This window comes from Scyliorhinus canicula, chromosome 6, assembly GCF_902713615.1.
Source record: "Scyliorhinus canicula chromosome 6, sScyCan1.1, whole genome shotgun sequence".
NCBI lineage: Eukaryota > Metazoa > Chordata > Chondrichthyes > Carcharhiniformes > Scyliorhinidae > Scyliorhinus > Scyliorhinus canicula.
Genome location: NC_052151.1, coordinates 74,987,534 through 75,006,596, shown reverse-complemented (window position 1 = coordinate 75,006,596; position 19,063 = coordinate 74,987,534). Strand labels below are relative to the sequence as shown.

General features: G+C 47.2%; 1 protein-coding gene across 6 annotated transcripts in view; it reads right to left on the bottom strand.

Annotated features, from left to right (window-relative positions):
- The window catches only part of usp45 (ubiquitin specific peptidase 45), a 370,776-nt gene that overhangs the window by 132,274 nt on the left and 219,439 nt on the right, over window positions 1-19,063 (bottom strand). For all 6 annotated transcript variants that reach the window (XM_038799526.1, XM_038799531.1, XM_038799527.1 and 3 more), the window contains one exon: window positions 5,603-5,690. In XM_038799526.1, coding sequence (XP_038655454.1) covers window positions 5,603-5,690 — 88 coding nt within the window. The remainder of the gene's footprint in view (window positions 1-5,602; window positions 5,691-19,063) is intronic.

The window sequence follows — 19,063 nt, the reverse complement described above, 5'->3', positions numbered from 1 at the left end:
GAATATGCAGTCCGAAAGTAAGCTTGCATGGAACATGAAGACTGACACTAAGAGTTTCTACAGATATGTGAAGAGAAAGAGATTGGTAAAGACAAATGTAGGCCCCCTACAGTCAGAAACAGAGGAATGTATAATAAGGGGTAATGAAATGGCTGAGCAATTGAATACATACTTTGGTTCTGTCTTCATAAAAGAGGACACAAATCAGATACCAGAAATGTAGGAGAATGAAAGGTTTAGTGAGAGGGAAGAACTAAGGGAGATCACCATTAATAGAGAAATGGTGCTGGGAAAACTGATGGGATTGGAGGCGGATAAATCCCGAGGGCCTGAGAATCTGCATCCTAGAGTGCTTAAGGTGGCTCTGGAAATAGTGGATGTATTGGTTGTCATCTTCCAGGATTCTATAGACTCTGGAACAGTCCCGACAGAGTGGAGGGTAGCTAATGTCACTCCAATATTCAAAAAGGGAGGCACAGAGAAAACAGGGAATCATATAACAGTAAGCCTAACATCAGTAGTGGGGAAAATGCTTGAATCCATTATCAAGGACCTTAGAGCGGAACATTTAGAAACAAGTGGCAGGATCAGTCAGTCAGCATGGATTTATGAAAGGGAAATCATGCTTGACAAATCTGTTGGAATTCTTTGAAGATGTAACTAGTACAGTTGACATGGGGGAGTCTGTCAATGTGGTATATTTGGACTTTCAGAAGGCGTTTGACAAAGTCCCACATAAGAGATTATTGTGCAAGATTAAAGCTCATGGAATTGGGGAAGTGTATTGAGGTGGATAGAAAACTGGTTGGCAGAGATGAAACAAAGAGTAGGGATTAATGGGTCCTTTTCAAATTGGCAGGCAGTAACTAGTGGGGTGCCACAGGGATTGGTGCTGGGACCTCAGCTATTCACAATATATATTAATGATTTGAATGAGGGAACAAAATATAACATCACAAAGTTTGCAGATGACACCAAAGTGGGTGGGAAGGTGAACTGTGACGAGGATGCAGAGATCCTACGCCATGATCTGGACAGGTTGGGCGAGTGGGCAAATCAATGGCAGATGCAGTATAATTTGGATAAGTGTGAGGTTATTCACTTTGGAAGCAAAAACAGGAAGGCGGATTACTACCTGAACTGTTGTAAATTGGGAGAGGGGAGTGTACAGTGGGACCTGGGTGTCCTTGTGCACCAGTCGCTGAAGGTAAGCATGCAGGTGCAGCAGGTGGTAAAGAAGACTAATGGTATGTTGGCTTCATTGCGAGAGGTTTCAAGTACAGGAGCAGGGATGTGTTGTTTCAATTAAACAGGGCCTTGGTGAGGCCACCCCTCGTGTGCAGTAAAACTGTGCAGTTTTGGTCTCCTTTTCCGAGGAAGGATGTTCTTGCTCTCGAGGAAGTGCATCAAAGGTTTACCAGACTGATTCCAGGGATGGCGGGACTGTCATATGAGGAGAGATTGTGTAGATTAGGATTGCTCTCACTGGAGTTCAGAAGAATGAGCGGGGAATCTCAGAGATTTACAAAATTCTAACAGAACTACACAGGGTAGATGCAGGGAGATGTTCCCAATGGTGGGTGTGTCCAGAACCAGGGGTCACAGTCTGAGGATTCAGAGTCAACCATTTCGGACAGAGATGAGGAGACATTTCTTCACCCGAAGAGTGGTGAGCCTGTGGAATTCATTACTACAGGAAGTAGTTGATGCTAAAACTTTGAATATATTCAAGAGGTGGCTGGATATAGCAGTTGGGGAGAAAGGGCCCAAATGGAGCCCTTGGGATGGAGGCCCTATCTCTGGATCTGTAAAGACTTAATTACCTGTAAATGCTCGCATTCTAAGCATTGTCTGGCATCTTTGAATTTGTCTATATATATGTTTCTGAAACATACCTCTTCATTCACCTGAGGAAGGAGCAGTGCTCCGAAAGCTAGTGTTTGAAACAAACCTGCTGGACTTTAATCTGGTGTTGTAAGACTTCTTACTGTGCTCACCCCAGTCCAACGCCGGCATCTTCACATCATGGCTACCATCGACACAGTAAACTGCTGGCTCAAAGTGGAGAGGATCTCCAGGAAGATTGCACATATAGACATTGACATTAAGTTTCTACAAAAATGCAAGAAAGCAGACAAGATCCTGAAAGGGCTACAGATCACAAACCCACTCAAGTCGACTTACAACACATACTACGCTGAGAGACTCTGCCGTTGCACCTCTCTCACACTCCTCAACCACCTCGTACGCCAACTCTGCAGCAGACGACACAACCTGGAAACCAAGGTAGAGGCCATATTCTCAACTTGCGCTCAGGACGCAGCAGACCAGCTGCGGAACACCGCCAAACAGATGAGACAACAATACTATGCCACCTATATGCACATCAAGAACAGGAAGCTTGAGAAACTCGGCATCACCACCAACAGCAACCAAGCCTCCCTGAAAACAATACAGGGAAATCTATTGTCAACTTGTCGGACTACACTCTTCAACCAGACGAAATCAAAGTCCTCAGCAGAGGGCTCAATTTCTGCACCACCACCAAAATGGACCCCATCAGTCTTGCGGCAGACACGGAGGAATTCATCAGGCGAATGAGGCTCCGGGAATTCTTCCACAGACCCCAAGAGGCCGACAGCGAACCCAAGGAGACTACCAATGAATCAGAACAGCAGACCGAGAGATCTGCGATGCGGAAACCGAAGAGGAAAGAGTAGAATTAGACCCCTCCGGAAGGCCGCTGCCCTAGACTCGACATGTATGCTCAAGCCGTCAGGAGTCGCGTCAATGCCAGATTCATCAGTCGCATTCACAAGACAGCCCCGAACGTCACCCAAGCACAACGCAACGCAACCCGTGCTCTCAAGACCAACCGCAACATCGTCATCAAACCAGCAGACAAAGGAGGGACCACCGTCATACTGAACAGAACAGACTACTGAAAAGAAATATACCGATAACTCACCAACCAGGAACACCACAGACAGTTACCCGCAGATCCGACCAAGGAACACATACGCCAACTCAACAGACTGATCAAGACTTGGATCCAGACCTTCAGAGCTCCCTACGTGCTCTCATCCCACGTACATTGGAGATCTCTTTTTTTTTTTTAAATGTTTTTTAATAAATTTAGTGTACCCAATTAATTTTTTTTTCCAATTAAGGGGCAATTTAGCGTGTTCAATCCACCTATCCTGCACATCTTTGGGTTGTGGGGACAAACTCCACATGAACAGTGACCCAGAGCCGGGATTGAACCTGGGACCTCGGCGCCGTGAGGCAGCAGGGCTAACCCACTGTGCCACCGTGCTGCCCTGGAGAACTCTACTGCCTCCCGAAAATACACAAGGCCAACACACCAGGCCGTCCTATTGTTTCAGGCAATGGGACCCTGTGTGAGAACCTCTCTGGTTACAGCGAGGGCATCTTGAAACCCATCGTACAAGTACGCTCAGCTTCTGTCGTGACACGACGGACTTCCTACAGAAACTCAGCACCCATGGACCAGTTGAACCAGGAACATTCCTCGTCACAATGGACGTCTCGGCACTCTACACCAGCATACCCCATGACGACGGCATTGCTGCAACAGCCTCAGTACTCGACACCGACAACTGCCAATCTCCAGACGCAATTCTGCAACTCATCCGCTTCATTCTGGATCGCAACGTCTTCACCTTCGACAACAAGTTCTTCATCCAGACGCACAACACAGCCATGGCGACCAAATTCGCACCTCAATATGTCAACATCTTCATGCACAAGTTTGAACAAGACCTCCTCACTGCACAGGACCTTCAACCGGCGTTATATACCAAATACATCAATGACATTTTTTCCCTTCGTACCCATGGCGAAGAATCACTGAAACGACTACACGATGACATCGATAAGTTCCATCCCACCATCAGACTCACCATGGACTACTCTCCAGAATCAGTTGCATTCTTGGACACACTCGTCTCCATCAAGGAAGGTCACCTCAGCAATTCGCTTTACCGCAAGCACATGGATAACCTCACAATGCTCCACTTCTCCAGCTTCCACCCTAAACACAATAAAGAAGCCCTCCCCTATGGACAAGCGCTCCATATACACAGGATATGCTCAGACGAGGAGGAGCATAACAGACATCTACAGACGCTGAAAGATGTCCTCGTACAAACGGGATATGGCGCTCGACTCATCGATCGACAGTTCCAACGCGCCACAGCCAAAAACCGCACCGACCTCCTCCGAAGACAAACACGGGACACAACCGACAGAGTACCCTTCGTCGTGAGCTGGCAAGGTTGATACAGAACTGGCTAGGTCATAGAAGGCAGAGAGTAGCAATGGAATAGCAATTAGAATGCTTTTCTAATTGGAGGGCTGTGACGAGTGGTGTTCCGCAGGGATCAGTGCTGGGACCTTTGCTGTTCATAGTATATATAAATGATTTGGAGGAAAATGTAACTGGTCTGATTAGTAAGTTTGCAGACAATACGGATTGGTGGAATTGCAGATAGTGATGAGGACTGTCAGAGGATACAGCAGGTAATTAAGTCTTTACAAATCCAGAGATAGGGGTAACCCCAGGTTAAACATCACCAGAAGGATGTGGAGGCTTTAGAGAGGGTGCAGAAGAGATTTACCGGGATGTTGCCTGGTATGGAGGGCATTAGCTATGAGGAGCGGTTGTCACTGGAACACCGGAGGTTGAGGGGCAAAGACAGAGTGGATAGTCAGAGCCTTTTCCCCAGGGTAGAGGGGTCAATTACTAGGGGGCATAGGTTTAAGGTGCGAGGGGCAAGGTTTAGAGTAGATATACGAGGCAAGTGTTTTACACAGAGGGTAGTGGGTGCCTGGAACTCGCTGCCGGAGAGGGTGGTGGAAGCAGGGACAACAGTGACATTTAAGGGGCATCTTGACAAATACATGAATAGGGTGGGAATAGAGGGATACGGAGCTAGGAAGTGTAGAAGATTGTAGTTTAGTCGGGCAGCATGGTCGGCACGGGCTTGGAGGGCCAAAGGGCCTGTTCCTGTGCTGTACATTTCTTTGTTTTGTCCAGTACTTTCCCAGAGCAGAGAAACTACAACATCTTCTTCGCAGCCTTCAACACGTAATCGATCGATGAAGATGAACATCTTGCCAAGGTCATCCCCACACCCCCACTACTTGCCTTCAAACAACCGCGCAACCTCAAACCATTGTTTGCAGCAAACTACCCAGCCTTCAGAACAGCGGCCACATCACCACACAACCCTGCCACGGCAATCTCTGCAAGACGTGCCAGATCATCGACGTGGATACCACCATTACACGTGAGAACACCACCCACCAGCTACTCGAAACCTCTCACTATAAAGGCCAATGTACCATTTGCCTTCTTTACTGCCTTCTGCACAGTTAAGTACTCACTGAATTGGCGTGTACATCTTTTCCAAAAAAAAAACTAGCTACTGTCAAACGAGGAGAGGGAAGCTTTTTGATCTCTCCTCATCTGGTCATCATAATATTGAAAATCAGTACAGTGGGTTAATGGCATTTTTTAACTGCCCTGTACACCTATTTTACAAAAGAACTCCATAACAGCAGAATTCAATGCAATTACCTTTGTTTCTTCAATCCGCATGGCATCCAGCAAATAGTGAAGCAATTCCTGGCTGTCCTGCTGCTGGAACCCCCTGAAACGCGGTGCTCTGTTGGGGAAAGTAGATCAACCAAATTAAGCAGAATAGGAATATTCATGGTACTGCAGCATGACTCTAATGCTGTCAGGCGGTTATTCAAATTATTTTTATAATTGCTTCAACAAAAGATCAAAATGTATAACTTTAAAGTGCAGACTGACTTACATCAGAACCTTTGTAGTCTATTTACCACTTTCTATCCTCACTTACATCTGAAGACTTACTGAGTATTAATTTCTCATGTACAATGTTACAGAATTTCAAACAGTGAGATATCAAAACATTTTAAATTTTTTGAATAAAGATACTAAACATAAGGAAGGGCATGTGGTAATATCCATGTGTCATCTGGAAAGATAGAACCATAGAATCATAGAATTTACAGAGCAGCAGAGGCCATTCGGCCCATCGAGTCTGCACCAGCCCTTACAAAGAGCACCCCACTCAAGCCCACATCTCTACCCTATCCCCGTAACCCCCATTTAACCTTTTTGGACACTAAGGGCAATTTAGCATGGCCAAGCCACCTAACCTGCTCATCTTTGGACTGTGGGAGGAAACCGGAGCACCCGGAGAAAACCCACGCACACACAGGGAGGATGTGCAGACTCCACACAGACAGTGACCCAAGCCGGGAATCGAACCTGGGACCCTGGAGCTGTGAAGCAACTGTATTAACCACTATGCTACCGTGCTGCCCCAGATTGGTGGATAATACCTATCTACAAATCTCTGGATGTCTTTCCCTCCACTGGAAGTAATTTATAGCTGCTGGTCAACCTCCTCTTCATTCAGTACAATGCATAAGAAAACTCAGGCAATAGGTGAGCAGAAGTTAGTCTCATACCTGCCGCAAAAGTTGCCCGATTGCTTCTTCCCAATCAATAAATTTGGAGACTTTGCATTATTTAGACAGTAAGATAGCACTTCAGCGGCTTTAATGAACATTATTTATTAAAATTAAAACTCATAATGAGTTAGGATGGTGTGTGACTTGAAGGACAACTTCCAGGTTGTGAACTTCCAATGTAGTGCTGCTCTTGTCCTTTTAGATGGTAGCGGTTGTGGTTTTTAAGGTACTGTGGAAGGAGTGATGGTGAGTTCATGCTGTGCATTTTGTAGATGGGACACACAGGGCGCGATTCTACGCAACCACGATGGGTGGGAGAATAGCAGGAGGTCCGCTCCCGCACCTCCCGCTTTTCTCCCACCCCCCCCCCCCCCAAAATGGCGTGTCCGGTTTTCCGACACGCCGCTCGGAGAAACGCGGGCCGCCGTTTTTCACGGCGGACTGCGATTCTCTAGCCTGGATGGGCCGAGCAGCCTGCCTTTCCCGACCTGTTCACGACGGCGGCAACCACACCTGGTCGCTGCAGTCGTGAACATGGCGCACCAGGTAAGTGTGGGGCCTGTGGGGGGCGGATCGGGGATCAAGCACCACGACCGTGCTCAGGAGGGGACGGGCCCGCGATCGGTGCCCACCGATCGTCGGGCTGGCGTCTCAAGGGGACGCACTCTTTCCCCTCCGCTGCCCCACAAGATCAAGCCACCACGTCTTGCGGGGCGGCTGAGGGGGAAAGACGGCAACCGTGCATGCGCGGGTTTGAGCTGCCAACCTGCGCATGCGCGGCTGATGTCATTAGGCGCCACCGCGGCGTCATTCTTGGCGCGCCAGGTCTTGAAGCCAGGGACAAGGCCCGGCGGCCGAGTTTCCCGGTACGGACCTCCTATCCCCCCGGGGAGGGGAGAATAGGGGGCCGGGAAAGGCTTCCGACGCCGTTGTGAACCTCTCCGGGTTTCACGACGGCGTCGGGCCTTGCGGAGAATTCTGCCCACTGTGCATCAGTGGTGAAAGGAGTGAATGTTTGTGAATGGGATGTCAAGCCAGCGGGCAGCTTTGTCCTGATGGTGTCAAGCTTTTTGAGTGTTGTTGGAGTTTCACTCATCCAGGCAAGTGGAGAGTATACCATCATACTCCTGATTTGTGACTTGTTCATGGTGGGCAGGGCTTTGGAGAATCAGAAGGTGAGTTTGTTCTGGAAGGATTCCAATCACCTGATCTACTTTTGTAACCACAGTATTTATATGGCCCTCATAATCTTGTACACTTCTATCAGGTCCCTTCTCAACCTTCAATGCTCCAAGGAAAATAGCTCCAGCCGATCCAATCTTGCCACATAGCTCAGACCCTCTAGACCAGGCAGCATCCTGGTAAACCTCCTCTGCACCCTCTCCAGTGCAATCACATCCTTCTTATAATGTGGTGACCTGAATTGCATGCACTACTCCAGCATATTATACAGTTCCAGCATGACCATCCTGCTCCCTGCTCTGATTGCCTATGCCTCGACAAAGGCATGTATCCCATATACCTTCTTAAACACCTTATCTACCTGCCCTGCAGGGATCTATGGATATGCACTCAGAGGTCCCTCCAATCTTCAGTAACTTTTCAGGGTCCTACCATTCATAATGTAATTCTTTGCCTCGTTAGCCACCCCCAACCGCATTCCCTCATTATTTCCCATGTTGAATTCCATTTGCCACTGCTCTGCCCACCTTATCAATCCATTGATATCCTCCTGCAGCCTACGGCTCTCCTCCTCATTATTTACCACCCTACCAATTTTCATGTCATCAACGAACATCTTGATCATACCCCAACATTTGAGTCCAAATCATTAACGTACACCCACCGCTTCCTCACTCTCAGTTAATTTTGGATCCAATGTGACACTTTGCCTTGATCCAATAGGCCTATACATCCTTCACCAGTCTGCCATGAGGGACCTTACCAAAAGCCTTGCTAAAGTCCATAAACTTACACTTATGGTGTCTTTGTGTCGAGTGATGAGTGCACACCAATGGGTCACTATTGGTTTGGCAGCATCTGACTCTCTCTTTGGGGGGCATCTCATGTCTTGCCAGCTTCTGTGTCTCTTCTCTTCACCTCTTTTCACTAGAGGCGGGCAATAGCTGTCCAATGAGCCACGATGATCTCTCCCACCATTGAAGGCAGTCGGTCCTCTTCGCCAATTGAGCTGGGCTTATGACCCGTAACTGCATTATTTTGGTCGCTGTGAGGTGTCTATGGTGTGACCTCTCCATGGCGTGTACCTGGGAGGAATATATGAGGATTTTGGGCTGGCCAAGTGTCAGAACCCCTCTTTCGGCTTTGCTGGTGAGGTCCGAAGGACTGCAGAGCATGATGTTTGGCACCAGTTTGGCCGTAGGAGCTGCCGGAAGATGCCAAAGATAATGCATGACCGCCTTAGGGGGCTCCACTCCAGGGGCAAAATTCTCCCCTACCCTGCGGGGCAGGGGGTCCTGGCGTAGTGGAGTGGCGCCAACCACTCCGGCGTCGGGCCTCCCCAAAGGTGCGGACTTCTCCGCACCTTTAGGGGCTAGGCCCGCGCCGGAGTGGCTCCCGCTCAGCCGACTGGCGCCAACAGCCTTTGGTGCCACGCCGATCGCCGTCGGAGCTGGCCGAAAGGCCTTCGCCGGTCAGCGTGAGTCCGCGCATGCGCCGGAGCGTCAGCAGCCACTGACGTCACCACCGGCGCATGCGCGGTGGAGGGGGGTCTCTTCCTCCTCCGCCATGCTGGAGGCCGTGGCGGTGGCGGGAGAAAAAGAGTGCCCCCACGGCACAGGCCTGCCCGCCGATTAGTGGGCCCCGATCGCGGGCCAGGCCACCCCCCGGGTCCGATCGCCCCCCCCCCCCCAAGGGGCCCGCTCGCGCCGTCAATCCCGCCGGCACAGAGGTGGTTAAAACCACGCCGGCGGGAGAGGCCTGACAGCGGCGGGACTTCGGCCAATCGCGGGCCGGAAAATCGCCGCGGGGGGCCCGCCGATCGGCAGGGCGCAATTCCCGCTCCCGCCAATTCCCGGGTGGCGGAGAATTCCGGCCACGGCGCGGGAGGGATTTACGGCGGCCCCAGGCGATTCCCCAACCCTGCGGGGGGTCGGAGAATTCCACCCCAGATTTCTGTTACAGTTTACTCCCTTAACCTCGTTTTTTCGCAAGACATCTACTAGGTAGTGGGCATCATTTACTTCAGGAAGCGCTCTGACCAGGTGCTGTCAGCCGGAGGTAACTGATCCAAAGTCCTGCGAAGGCAGGGTCAACACTCCCTGTAGTAGTTCTACTTCACAGGTGCTATGCACTACCTAAGTCCTGTTAGGATCATTCCTGTTCATTCCACTTATTTCCCCTTTCTTTTATATTGCCATTCTTATTTTGATCCATGGATGATTCATAGACAAGTCTCTTTAAGGCAAGCAGCCTTGTATCTTTAACTCAAGCAAAATAATCCAGAAGTTACAGGAGACCACAGACTTGCTGGCACCAGAGAGAGATGAGTTAGGATTTGGCTTGATTGACTGGCTGGTGGCCAATAAATTGGCCCAAAAGTTCACACTCTGCTTGGTAACGGGTGGTGATAGGATCCTGTTCCAGCAATGTAAATAATTATTAAATTATAATATAAACTCTGATATGTCCTAGCAAGCCTCTCAGTTATATCAAAGCACTGCAAAATCTAAAAGAAAGGAAACTGGATTGACCACCCAGCATTGACCTACGCATTGAAAACAACAACAGCAGCAAACACAGCCTTGCAAAGTCTTCCTTATTAACATCTGGAGACGCATGTCTAAATTGGGAGAGCTATCTCACAGACTGGTCGATCAACAGCCTGACTGAGTCACGCTCTCAGAATCATACCTTACAGACCATCACCATCCCACTGGCAAGACAGACCAACTATGGTATACAGTCAGGAGGGATTTGCCCTGGGAGTCTTCAACATTGACTCCACACCCCAGAACCATAGAATTCTTACAGTGCAGAAGGAGGCCATTCAGTCCATCGAGTCTGCACAGACCCGCTGAAAGAGTATCCTACCTAGGCCCACTCCCCGGCATTATTCCCATAGCCTCACCTAACCTGCACATCTTTGGACTGTGGGATAAACCAGAGCACCCAGAGGAAACCCATGCAGACATTGCGAGAAAGTGCCAACTCCACACTGAGAGTCATCCAAGGTCAGAATTGAACCCGGATCCCTGGCACTGTGAGGCAGCAGTGCTAACCATTGTGCCACCGTGCCATCCTATGTGCGACCACTTGATATCAGGTCAAACGTTGGCAAGGAAACCTCCTGCTGATTACCATCTAATATTCTCCCTCAGCTAATGATTGTGTACATCTCCGCATTTTTGTAACCCACCACCCCTCAAAGACCCCTGGGAACGCCCCTCATTCCCCTCCCTCTACCTGGAAAGGTCCCTGGGTCCAATCCCTGACAGTGCCAACCTGGCTCCTGGAAAAAGTACATTCTTGGGGATCCAGAGGTAACTGCGAAGCCCATCAATCCTTGAGCCCGGCTATCCCTGATCAGAGCAAAATTCACATAATGATGAACCCTTCTTAAAAGGGTATCACATCATAAATGCACCAACGTATTGCTGACGGTGAAGTGTCACAAAGGTCCCCAGTTGCTGCCTGGAAAGACCCAGAGCAAATAAATTGAGCGGCTGTCAATTTTGGGGCCACTAGCAGAAGGATGCCTCAAACCCATATGGCGTCATGTTTTCTTGGAACATGTGGAATATGTGATGGCCCAGATCTCTAGACAATCTCAGCCTTGTCCTCTGCTGCCTCTCACTCGTTTGTAAAAAGGACACTCTTGGACAATAAACCTTGGCATTGCCAGTCATCGCTGCAGTCTGAGCCTCTACTCTCCATGCAGTGACTCCAGCTGGATTCAACCGTACAGCCGCCTTTTCCTCTTTAACCTCCTGCTTCAAATGAAGATTTAAATAATAGTTCCCAGGACTAGTGATTCCATTTTCACTTCTGCCTCCCCTCTGAAAAGAGATACTGAAGATCAGAATGATTAAAGGGTGCGAGTAAAAAGGTGTGAGCAAGAGCTATGGAAGCAGTTGGGCAAAGGCCTTTATCGTTAACTCCCGACCCCCCTTCACTGATGGGATGGCACAATTGATGCAGCTGTGTCACCTTCACTAGAGTCTTCATTAACCAAGGCTACATTATTGTCTTCCACTATGTAGCTTTTCCAATCTTGACATGAGGTTATTTAGTTGTGCCTATCGGTAGTTGTGCAGCATGGTAGCATTGTGGATAGCACAATCGCTTCACAGCTCCAGGGTCCCAGGTTCGATTCCGGCTTGGGTCACTGTCTGTGCGGAGTCTGCACATCCTCCCCGTGTGTGCGTGGGTTTCCTCCGGGTGCTCCGGTTTCCTCCCACAGTCCAAAGATGTGCAGGTTAGGTAGATTGGCCATGATAAATTGCCCTTAGTGTCCAAAATTGCCCTTAGTGTTGGGTGGGGTTACTGGGTTATGGGGATAGGGTGGAGTTGTTGACCTTGGGTAGGGTGCTCTTTCCAAGAGCCGGTGCAGACTCGATGGGCTGAATGGCCTCCTTCTGCACTGTAAATTCTATGAAATTCTATGATTCTATCCCTTTAAAAAGCACAATTCAGAAATCTGGCTCGCTGTTGCTTCCAGGGCAAGGGTGTGTGCATCCTGTGTAATTTAACTGGACCCTGTCTATTGTAGTGGCACCAAGTGAGCATGAGCCCAGTTTAGCGGTCTTCTAATACTTCTGACTGCGAGGTCCACTTAGCGTCCATCATTTGTGGTTCCTTTGCTATTCGCAACAGGCATGTTTGCACACTGTGATTCTAGTCTGTCAGCCCCTGAACTTAAATGGGAGCCTTTGCATATTTCCCATTTACAAAGAGGACTAAGAACAGTAAACTTCACAAACCACTGCAGCGCCGATCTGTTCAAAGTTTGTGTGAAGCTTCCCTCATGTCCACACTAACAGGCCCCCAACCTATAATCTGAAATCTGCATTCATTCCCTCCCGATAACACTTGTGCTATCCATTTGACCCCCCTGCGTTTCATGCAACCTTGTTGGGGTCCAACTTTACTCCCTTCACTCTTCCATGTGCCTTCTATTGTTCAACATCTTCATCCACATCCTTGCCCCTGCCTGCCATTGTGAGCCCTAGACCTTTCCCTCCCCCCTCCTTGCACAACCCACCTTCCACATTGCCCCCCAGTCTTAGCTCGTCTTTGTCATGCCACAGCGCCTCCGGCCTCACCTCACACTCCACCCCGGTCGAACTTTGGACCTTTGTTGCTGTGGCTGCATTGAGTCCACCAGCACGATGGTGTCCAGATAGACACTGGCAAGTGGCATCGGTGGGAGAAGGAGACCCCTGCAGTCTCCAACTATAGGCACAGTACTGAACCAAGACAGTGAAACGGGAGGGCCCATGGATCCAGTCCAGCATGGAGATAGGCAGGAACCGGCAGAGTGCTGCTCAGTGCAGCGGGAGCAGTGCAACACAATGGTAGATAGCCTTTGTTGCACTCACCTCAAAGGTGAACCGAGGGCGTCCTTGTGCATGGCACTTTATCAAGTGGGTTTGACGCTGACATGATTTTGACGCTGACATGGCGTGTGTTAAGATCCCGGACCAGACCCCAAAATGTGTTAGGATACCAGACAAGAACGCCAAATACTTTTTTTTTTTAATTTGTAAAACCTGAAGAAAGGATACTTCAGCCCAGGTATCTTTTTTATTGAAACAAACTTTAATTTAAACAGAGATAACCACATTAACATCAAAGAAAATAGTTTTACAATGGTCAATTAAACAGTTCTTAATCACAAGGAAAAACGCAAACTTACGCCTTACAACTTCACTATAAATATTCCAACCAAGCAATCCCAATACAGCTCAAGTGACACTTATAAATAAAGTTAACAGTTTTACTTTCTTATCTGTGTAGAGACTTTTGGAGAGAGAACCTTTCAAGAGCAACCTGAAAACCCTTCTGTCTTGTCAGAGGCTTATGTTCATCCTAACAGTTGGCAAAGCTGCTGTTCAATTGCAGCCTGCAAAACCTATATCAAACTCCAAAACTACAGACCTGGCTCGTCCCACTGATTACATCATCTCTATCCCACAATGTTCCATGACCTGCCTAGCTAAGACTAAATACCACGCCCCAATGAATTATCCACACTCCAGGGGATCTACAGCAATCATAACAACTTTGCATTGGGCACCTCTCAGTTAACAAATAAATGGTTAAAATTAATCATGACCTCACCTTTTCATAGAATCATAGAATTTACAGTGCAGAAGCAGGCCATTCGGCCCATCGAGTCTGCAGCAGCCCTTAGAAAGAGCATCCTTCCTAAGCCCACACCTCCACCCTATCCCCCTAACCCAGTAACCAAACCTATTTTTTGGACACCAAGGGCAATTTAGAATGGTCAATCCACCTAACCTGCACATCTTTGCACTGTAGGAGGAAACCGGAGCACCCGGAGCAAACCCACGCAAACACGGGGAGAACGTGCAGACTCTGCACAGACAGTGACCCAAGCGAGAATCGAATCTGGGACCCTGTCGCTGTGAAGCAACAGTGCTAACCACTGTGCCAATGAGGATGTGAAGCAAGGGTTAATAGCTAGAAAGAGCCAGAATGACCGGGATACATTAGTGGAAAATCACAAAGTAGAGGAATGTGTTATTGAAGCCATTGAAGGAGAATGAACTTGCTCAGATAAGGGAGTGATATTTGAAGTCGTGAGCCGACTCATGACTATAAGCCGAACAGCCTTGAGAAACAAGGAGCATGGCCGGATGACAGGATATGAAATGTGGGAGCCGCTTGCAACTATAGCTAACACCTGCTAATTAAGCTAAGACTGCTACATACTCATGTGCCAATAGATAACCTCAAAGTCTGTAAAATAATGTACTGGAACTATTGCAATAACAAATGTATGCTTTGTAATGGGGGCGAGCTCAAGTGAATGTAAGGGACAGCCCCCTAATAAAACATATAAAAAAAGAATGTTTTGAGCAAAACTTTGGCACTCTCCGAGGTGGTTCTTTGGAATACCTAGAGGGCTGCCCCGATCGCAATAAAGAATATTCTGAAGTACGGACGTGTTCGAGACCGTTTCTTCCGGACTGAGAGACAAGTGATTTAGAGACGCATTCACACTACCATGCCGCCCGTACGACCACTTACTTATTGCTTTAGCAGGCACATAGACTGGACACCTTAACCTTCATTCTTAATAATAATAATAATAATAATAATAATAAACTTTATTATTGTCACAAGTAGGCTTACATTAATACTGCAATGAAGTTACTGTGAAAATCCCCGAGTCGCCACACTCCAGCGCCTGTTTAGGTACACAGAGGGAGAATTCAGAATGTCCAATTCCTGTACCAGCCTCCCCGGACAGGCGCCGGAATGTGGTGACTAGGGGCTTTTCACAGTAACTTCATTGAAGCCTACTTGTGACAATAAGCGATTTTCATTTTTCATTTTCAATTCACCTAACAAGCACGTCTTTCGGGATTTGTGGGAGGAAACCGGAGCACCTGGAGGAAACCCACTCAGACAGGGGGAGAACTTAAATGATATGACTACAACAAATACATACCTTAACTCAGGCTTTTTTTAAATGTTCCAGAAACTGCTATGAAATACAATATATACAGCAATTTCTTAGATTCATCACACCTAACAAAAGATTGGAAGGTCTGGCGGGATGCCGGCAGGCAGCTGTTTTAATGCATATTCATGAAAAGGAAATAGAATTCAAGCCACCTGCCGGTCAGATGACTGGTTCGCTATTAACCTGCTCTTGGGAGAATTGCACCATAATTCTATGCCAGTGTGTTTCTGGCTTTTTCACTCCTGCCAGATTTGCCGCATCCGCCCGCCATCAAACCCATGGGAGGGTTGAGAGAATTTCACCCATTGTCTCCACTTCCACCAACGTTATAGGCAGTGACTTCCAGGTCATTAGCACTGCCTGTACAGAAAATGTTCTTCCTTCCATTCCCCATACATCTCTTTCCCAAGAGCCTAAATCTGTACCCCCTTATTCTTGTACCATCAACTAAATGGAAACAGCTTTTGTCATAGAATTTACAGCGCAGAAGGAGGACATTTGGCCCATCGAGTCTGCACGGCCCTTGGAAATAGCACACTACTTAATCATATATCACCACCCTATCCCGTAACCCAGTAACCCACCTAACCTTTTGGACACTAAGGGCAATTTAGCATGGTCAATCCACTAACCTTCTTTGGGCAATGGGAGGAAACTGGAATACCTGGAGGAAATTCATGCAGACACAGGGAAAAAGTGCAAACTCCACACAGACAGTAACACGAGTCTGGAATTGAACCTGGAACCCTGGAGCTCTGAGGCAGCAGTGCTAACCATTGAGCCACCATGGTCTACTTTATCTAAACCGGTCATAAACCTATATAACTCTATCAGAGTTCCGCTCAATCTCCTTTGCTCCAAGGGGAACGAGCCTAGATTCTCCAATTTAACATTGCAGCTGAAATCCCTAATCCCCAGAACTATTCTGGTAAATCTCCTCTGCAGTTTCTCAAGAACCCTCACATCCTTTCTGCAGTTCCTTTGCTCTATCCTATTTCACTAGTGTGTGGCACTGGGAATAATCCAGACATTACTACCTTTGCTCATCTCCCGAGTAACACCCCAAGATCTGCCGACAGGAACTTTATCTCTCTTTCTGTACTATTGGCACTGATATGATTCACAACTTCTGACTGTTCACCCTCTCCACTTGGAGAGTTCTGCAGCTGCTCAGTGACATCCTTGATCCTGGCACCAAGGAGGAAATATACTGTTCTGGAACCAATCTGCTATTGCAAAAACAAAAAGGGTCTACCATCTAGTTATAGAATCCTGTCACACTTGCTTTCTCAATCTTGCTCCTGCCACCCTGTGAAGCTAACGTCTTGTGATGGAGTGGACTTGGCTCTGGCTGCACCCCTGAAGTGAACTATCACTCCCATCAGTATTCAGAACTAAATTTAGTGAGATGCACTCAAGGAGGTCCCACACTACCTTCCTTGTCCTTCTAGTCTGTCTGGTGGTCACCCTTCAAGTAACAAAAGTCATTGGCTTCAAATCTGTATAATCTGGTCAATATTAATTCTCTCCACATCACCAGTATATAGACTGCAACACCTCAAAGTTATGTCAACAACACTTCCCTCTCTGCGAGATCTATTACTGAGAAATAAAAGACTAAAGTTGTGGGAACTCCATTACAAGCCAACTTGACTTGAGAAGTTCCAAAAGCCTTGGAATTCTCCAAAACCATGAGTGCACAATCTCCAGAAGTGTTGCAGTGATACACCTACGACTGACTGCATTTTGGTTTTGAACATTTGTTGTGCATTTCTTTTTGAAGCAACTAAAAGTAGCAACATTTCAAAACACTGTAAAGTAGCTGGACGTTTGTGAACTTTAAAATTCCACATTAAGAAAATTCCAGTGAATGTATCATTTGAAAGCCCTTCCAACATGAAATACAGAGATGCGTGACAGTTAAATACAGTATATACACTCTTTCTCCTTGAAAAATTTGCTGCAAGCAAGATCATTGCTGTAGCTGAGGACCCGAGGATGGTTGGCTGAATGTAACATTCACAGATGTGCTGACATATGGAAGCCAGTGCCAAAGCACTATAACCTGTTGTACAGTGCCAGCAGTATCATGACAGAACAGGTCGAACTGCTGTTCACAGAAGAAACTGTCTCAATGTGAAGGTATCATTTTAACAAGGCCATTCTTGCATTTCATGTTATGAAAATTAAAACTGGCTCAGAAGTTGCAATGCTGAACCATAATACTCAAAACAATGCAAAATCATTAATGATTCACTGAAACAAGAACATCACTTGGGAGCTGGGTTTAGCATGTTGCCAACTTCACTCAACACCTGAATTAGAACTGCAACAAATTTGTTCTTTTAGGAAGCCAGAAAATATATAATTGTACATCACAGGACAAGGAATCCATTGTAGCTATCAAAGCTATCAAACTTGAAGAATGTGCATATAAATTAGCAAATGAATTGCAAAATGAGGTATTACATTTGGACAAAAATAAAAATGAGGTTGCATATTATTTAGAAAAAAAATCTAAATGCGGCAAAGGAGCAAGGGAATCTAGAAGTGTTAATGTACAAACTAAAAAGTAGGGAAGTTGTACAAAGCCTGCATGAAACCTTGGTCAGACCACACCTGAAGTACTGCATATAAATCTGTTCGCTATATTATAACAAAAAGAAAAGATGCACTGGAGAGGGGCAAAAAATATCTTTGAGGTTGATATCACAAATGTGGGGGTATACGTATCAGGACAGGATGAACAGGCTCGTTCTTTATTCTCATGAAAGGAGAGGGCTTAATAGTGGTCTTTAAAATTATGGAAGGTGTGATAGAGTAGACACAATTAAAATATCTCCACTTATGAAAAAGAGCAAAGCTAATGACCATCAATAAGATAGCCCTAAGCAATCCAATATGGAATTCAGTAGAAACTGCTTTATCAATGGATGGTGTCAAATTCACAAATTATACAATATGTGATTGTGATTAAGGTAAAGTTTTCTTTTTGCCCACAGGACATGGGGTCAGGCATTAAAATGCAGAAGAAAGAGGTGAGACTCTCAGTAGAGTGTCGACATGCAAAAGACTACATGTAAAAAACAGTGTCCCTTGAGGCTCAGCCTGTAATGGCAGGTCATTGCAGACATCTGCATCGCAGACTGCCTTCCCAGAGGATCATGAGTACTTGCATTGTCAGTGGCTGGAAAAGTGTCTGTTATTGGAGGCCCACTCTCACCTGCATCCCACAACACCGTCCCTGGCTCTTGTCAAATTGTGATCTCCTCTTCCGCAAGGAAATAAAGCAAGGGAATAAATAGGATTGTTTGGAATGTCTTGTGCTCAGACAAGCATTTGACAACATTTGTGTATGGTGACTGTGAGGCATGGATGTTGAGAGGCAAGAGGCCGAGCACCATTGAGAGCACTGGCTGCTTAGATGGGCACGTGAGGTGCCTACAGAGAGAGAATTAATGTGGCTGTAAGTTGTTTGATCTGAGACACGTGATGCTTGGCACCTGACAGTGTCATGTACTAACCTGTCATGCATGTCATCCTGAGGTCCTCGATCTTCCTTTTTCACTATTTCCAAGTTAGAAGGACACATTACTGCTGTTCACTTCCTCAGCTACTTCCAACCTTGCTTGGTTGAAGGAGGTGTGGTCTCTCTGCTTCCAGACTTAGGAAAGTTCACCATGCTGCAGTCTGTCAGCTCCTTCAAGTGGCCTTCAGGCAAGAATGGGTGACTCAGAGTTTAGCCTTCCTGGGTTCCTTCACCACATTTGTGGGTACTGCAACCTCAGAAAACGAAGACCTGCTGAGTATCGCTGAAGTGTGCCGTGCTACCTTTAATTAGAAATCATACCTAACAAA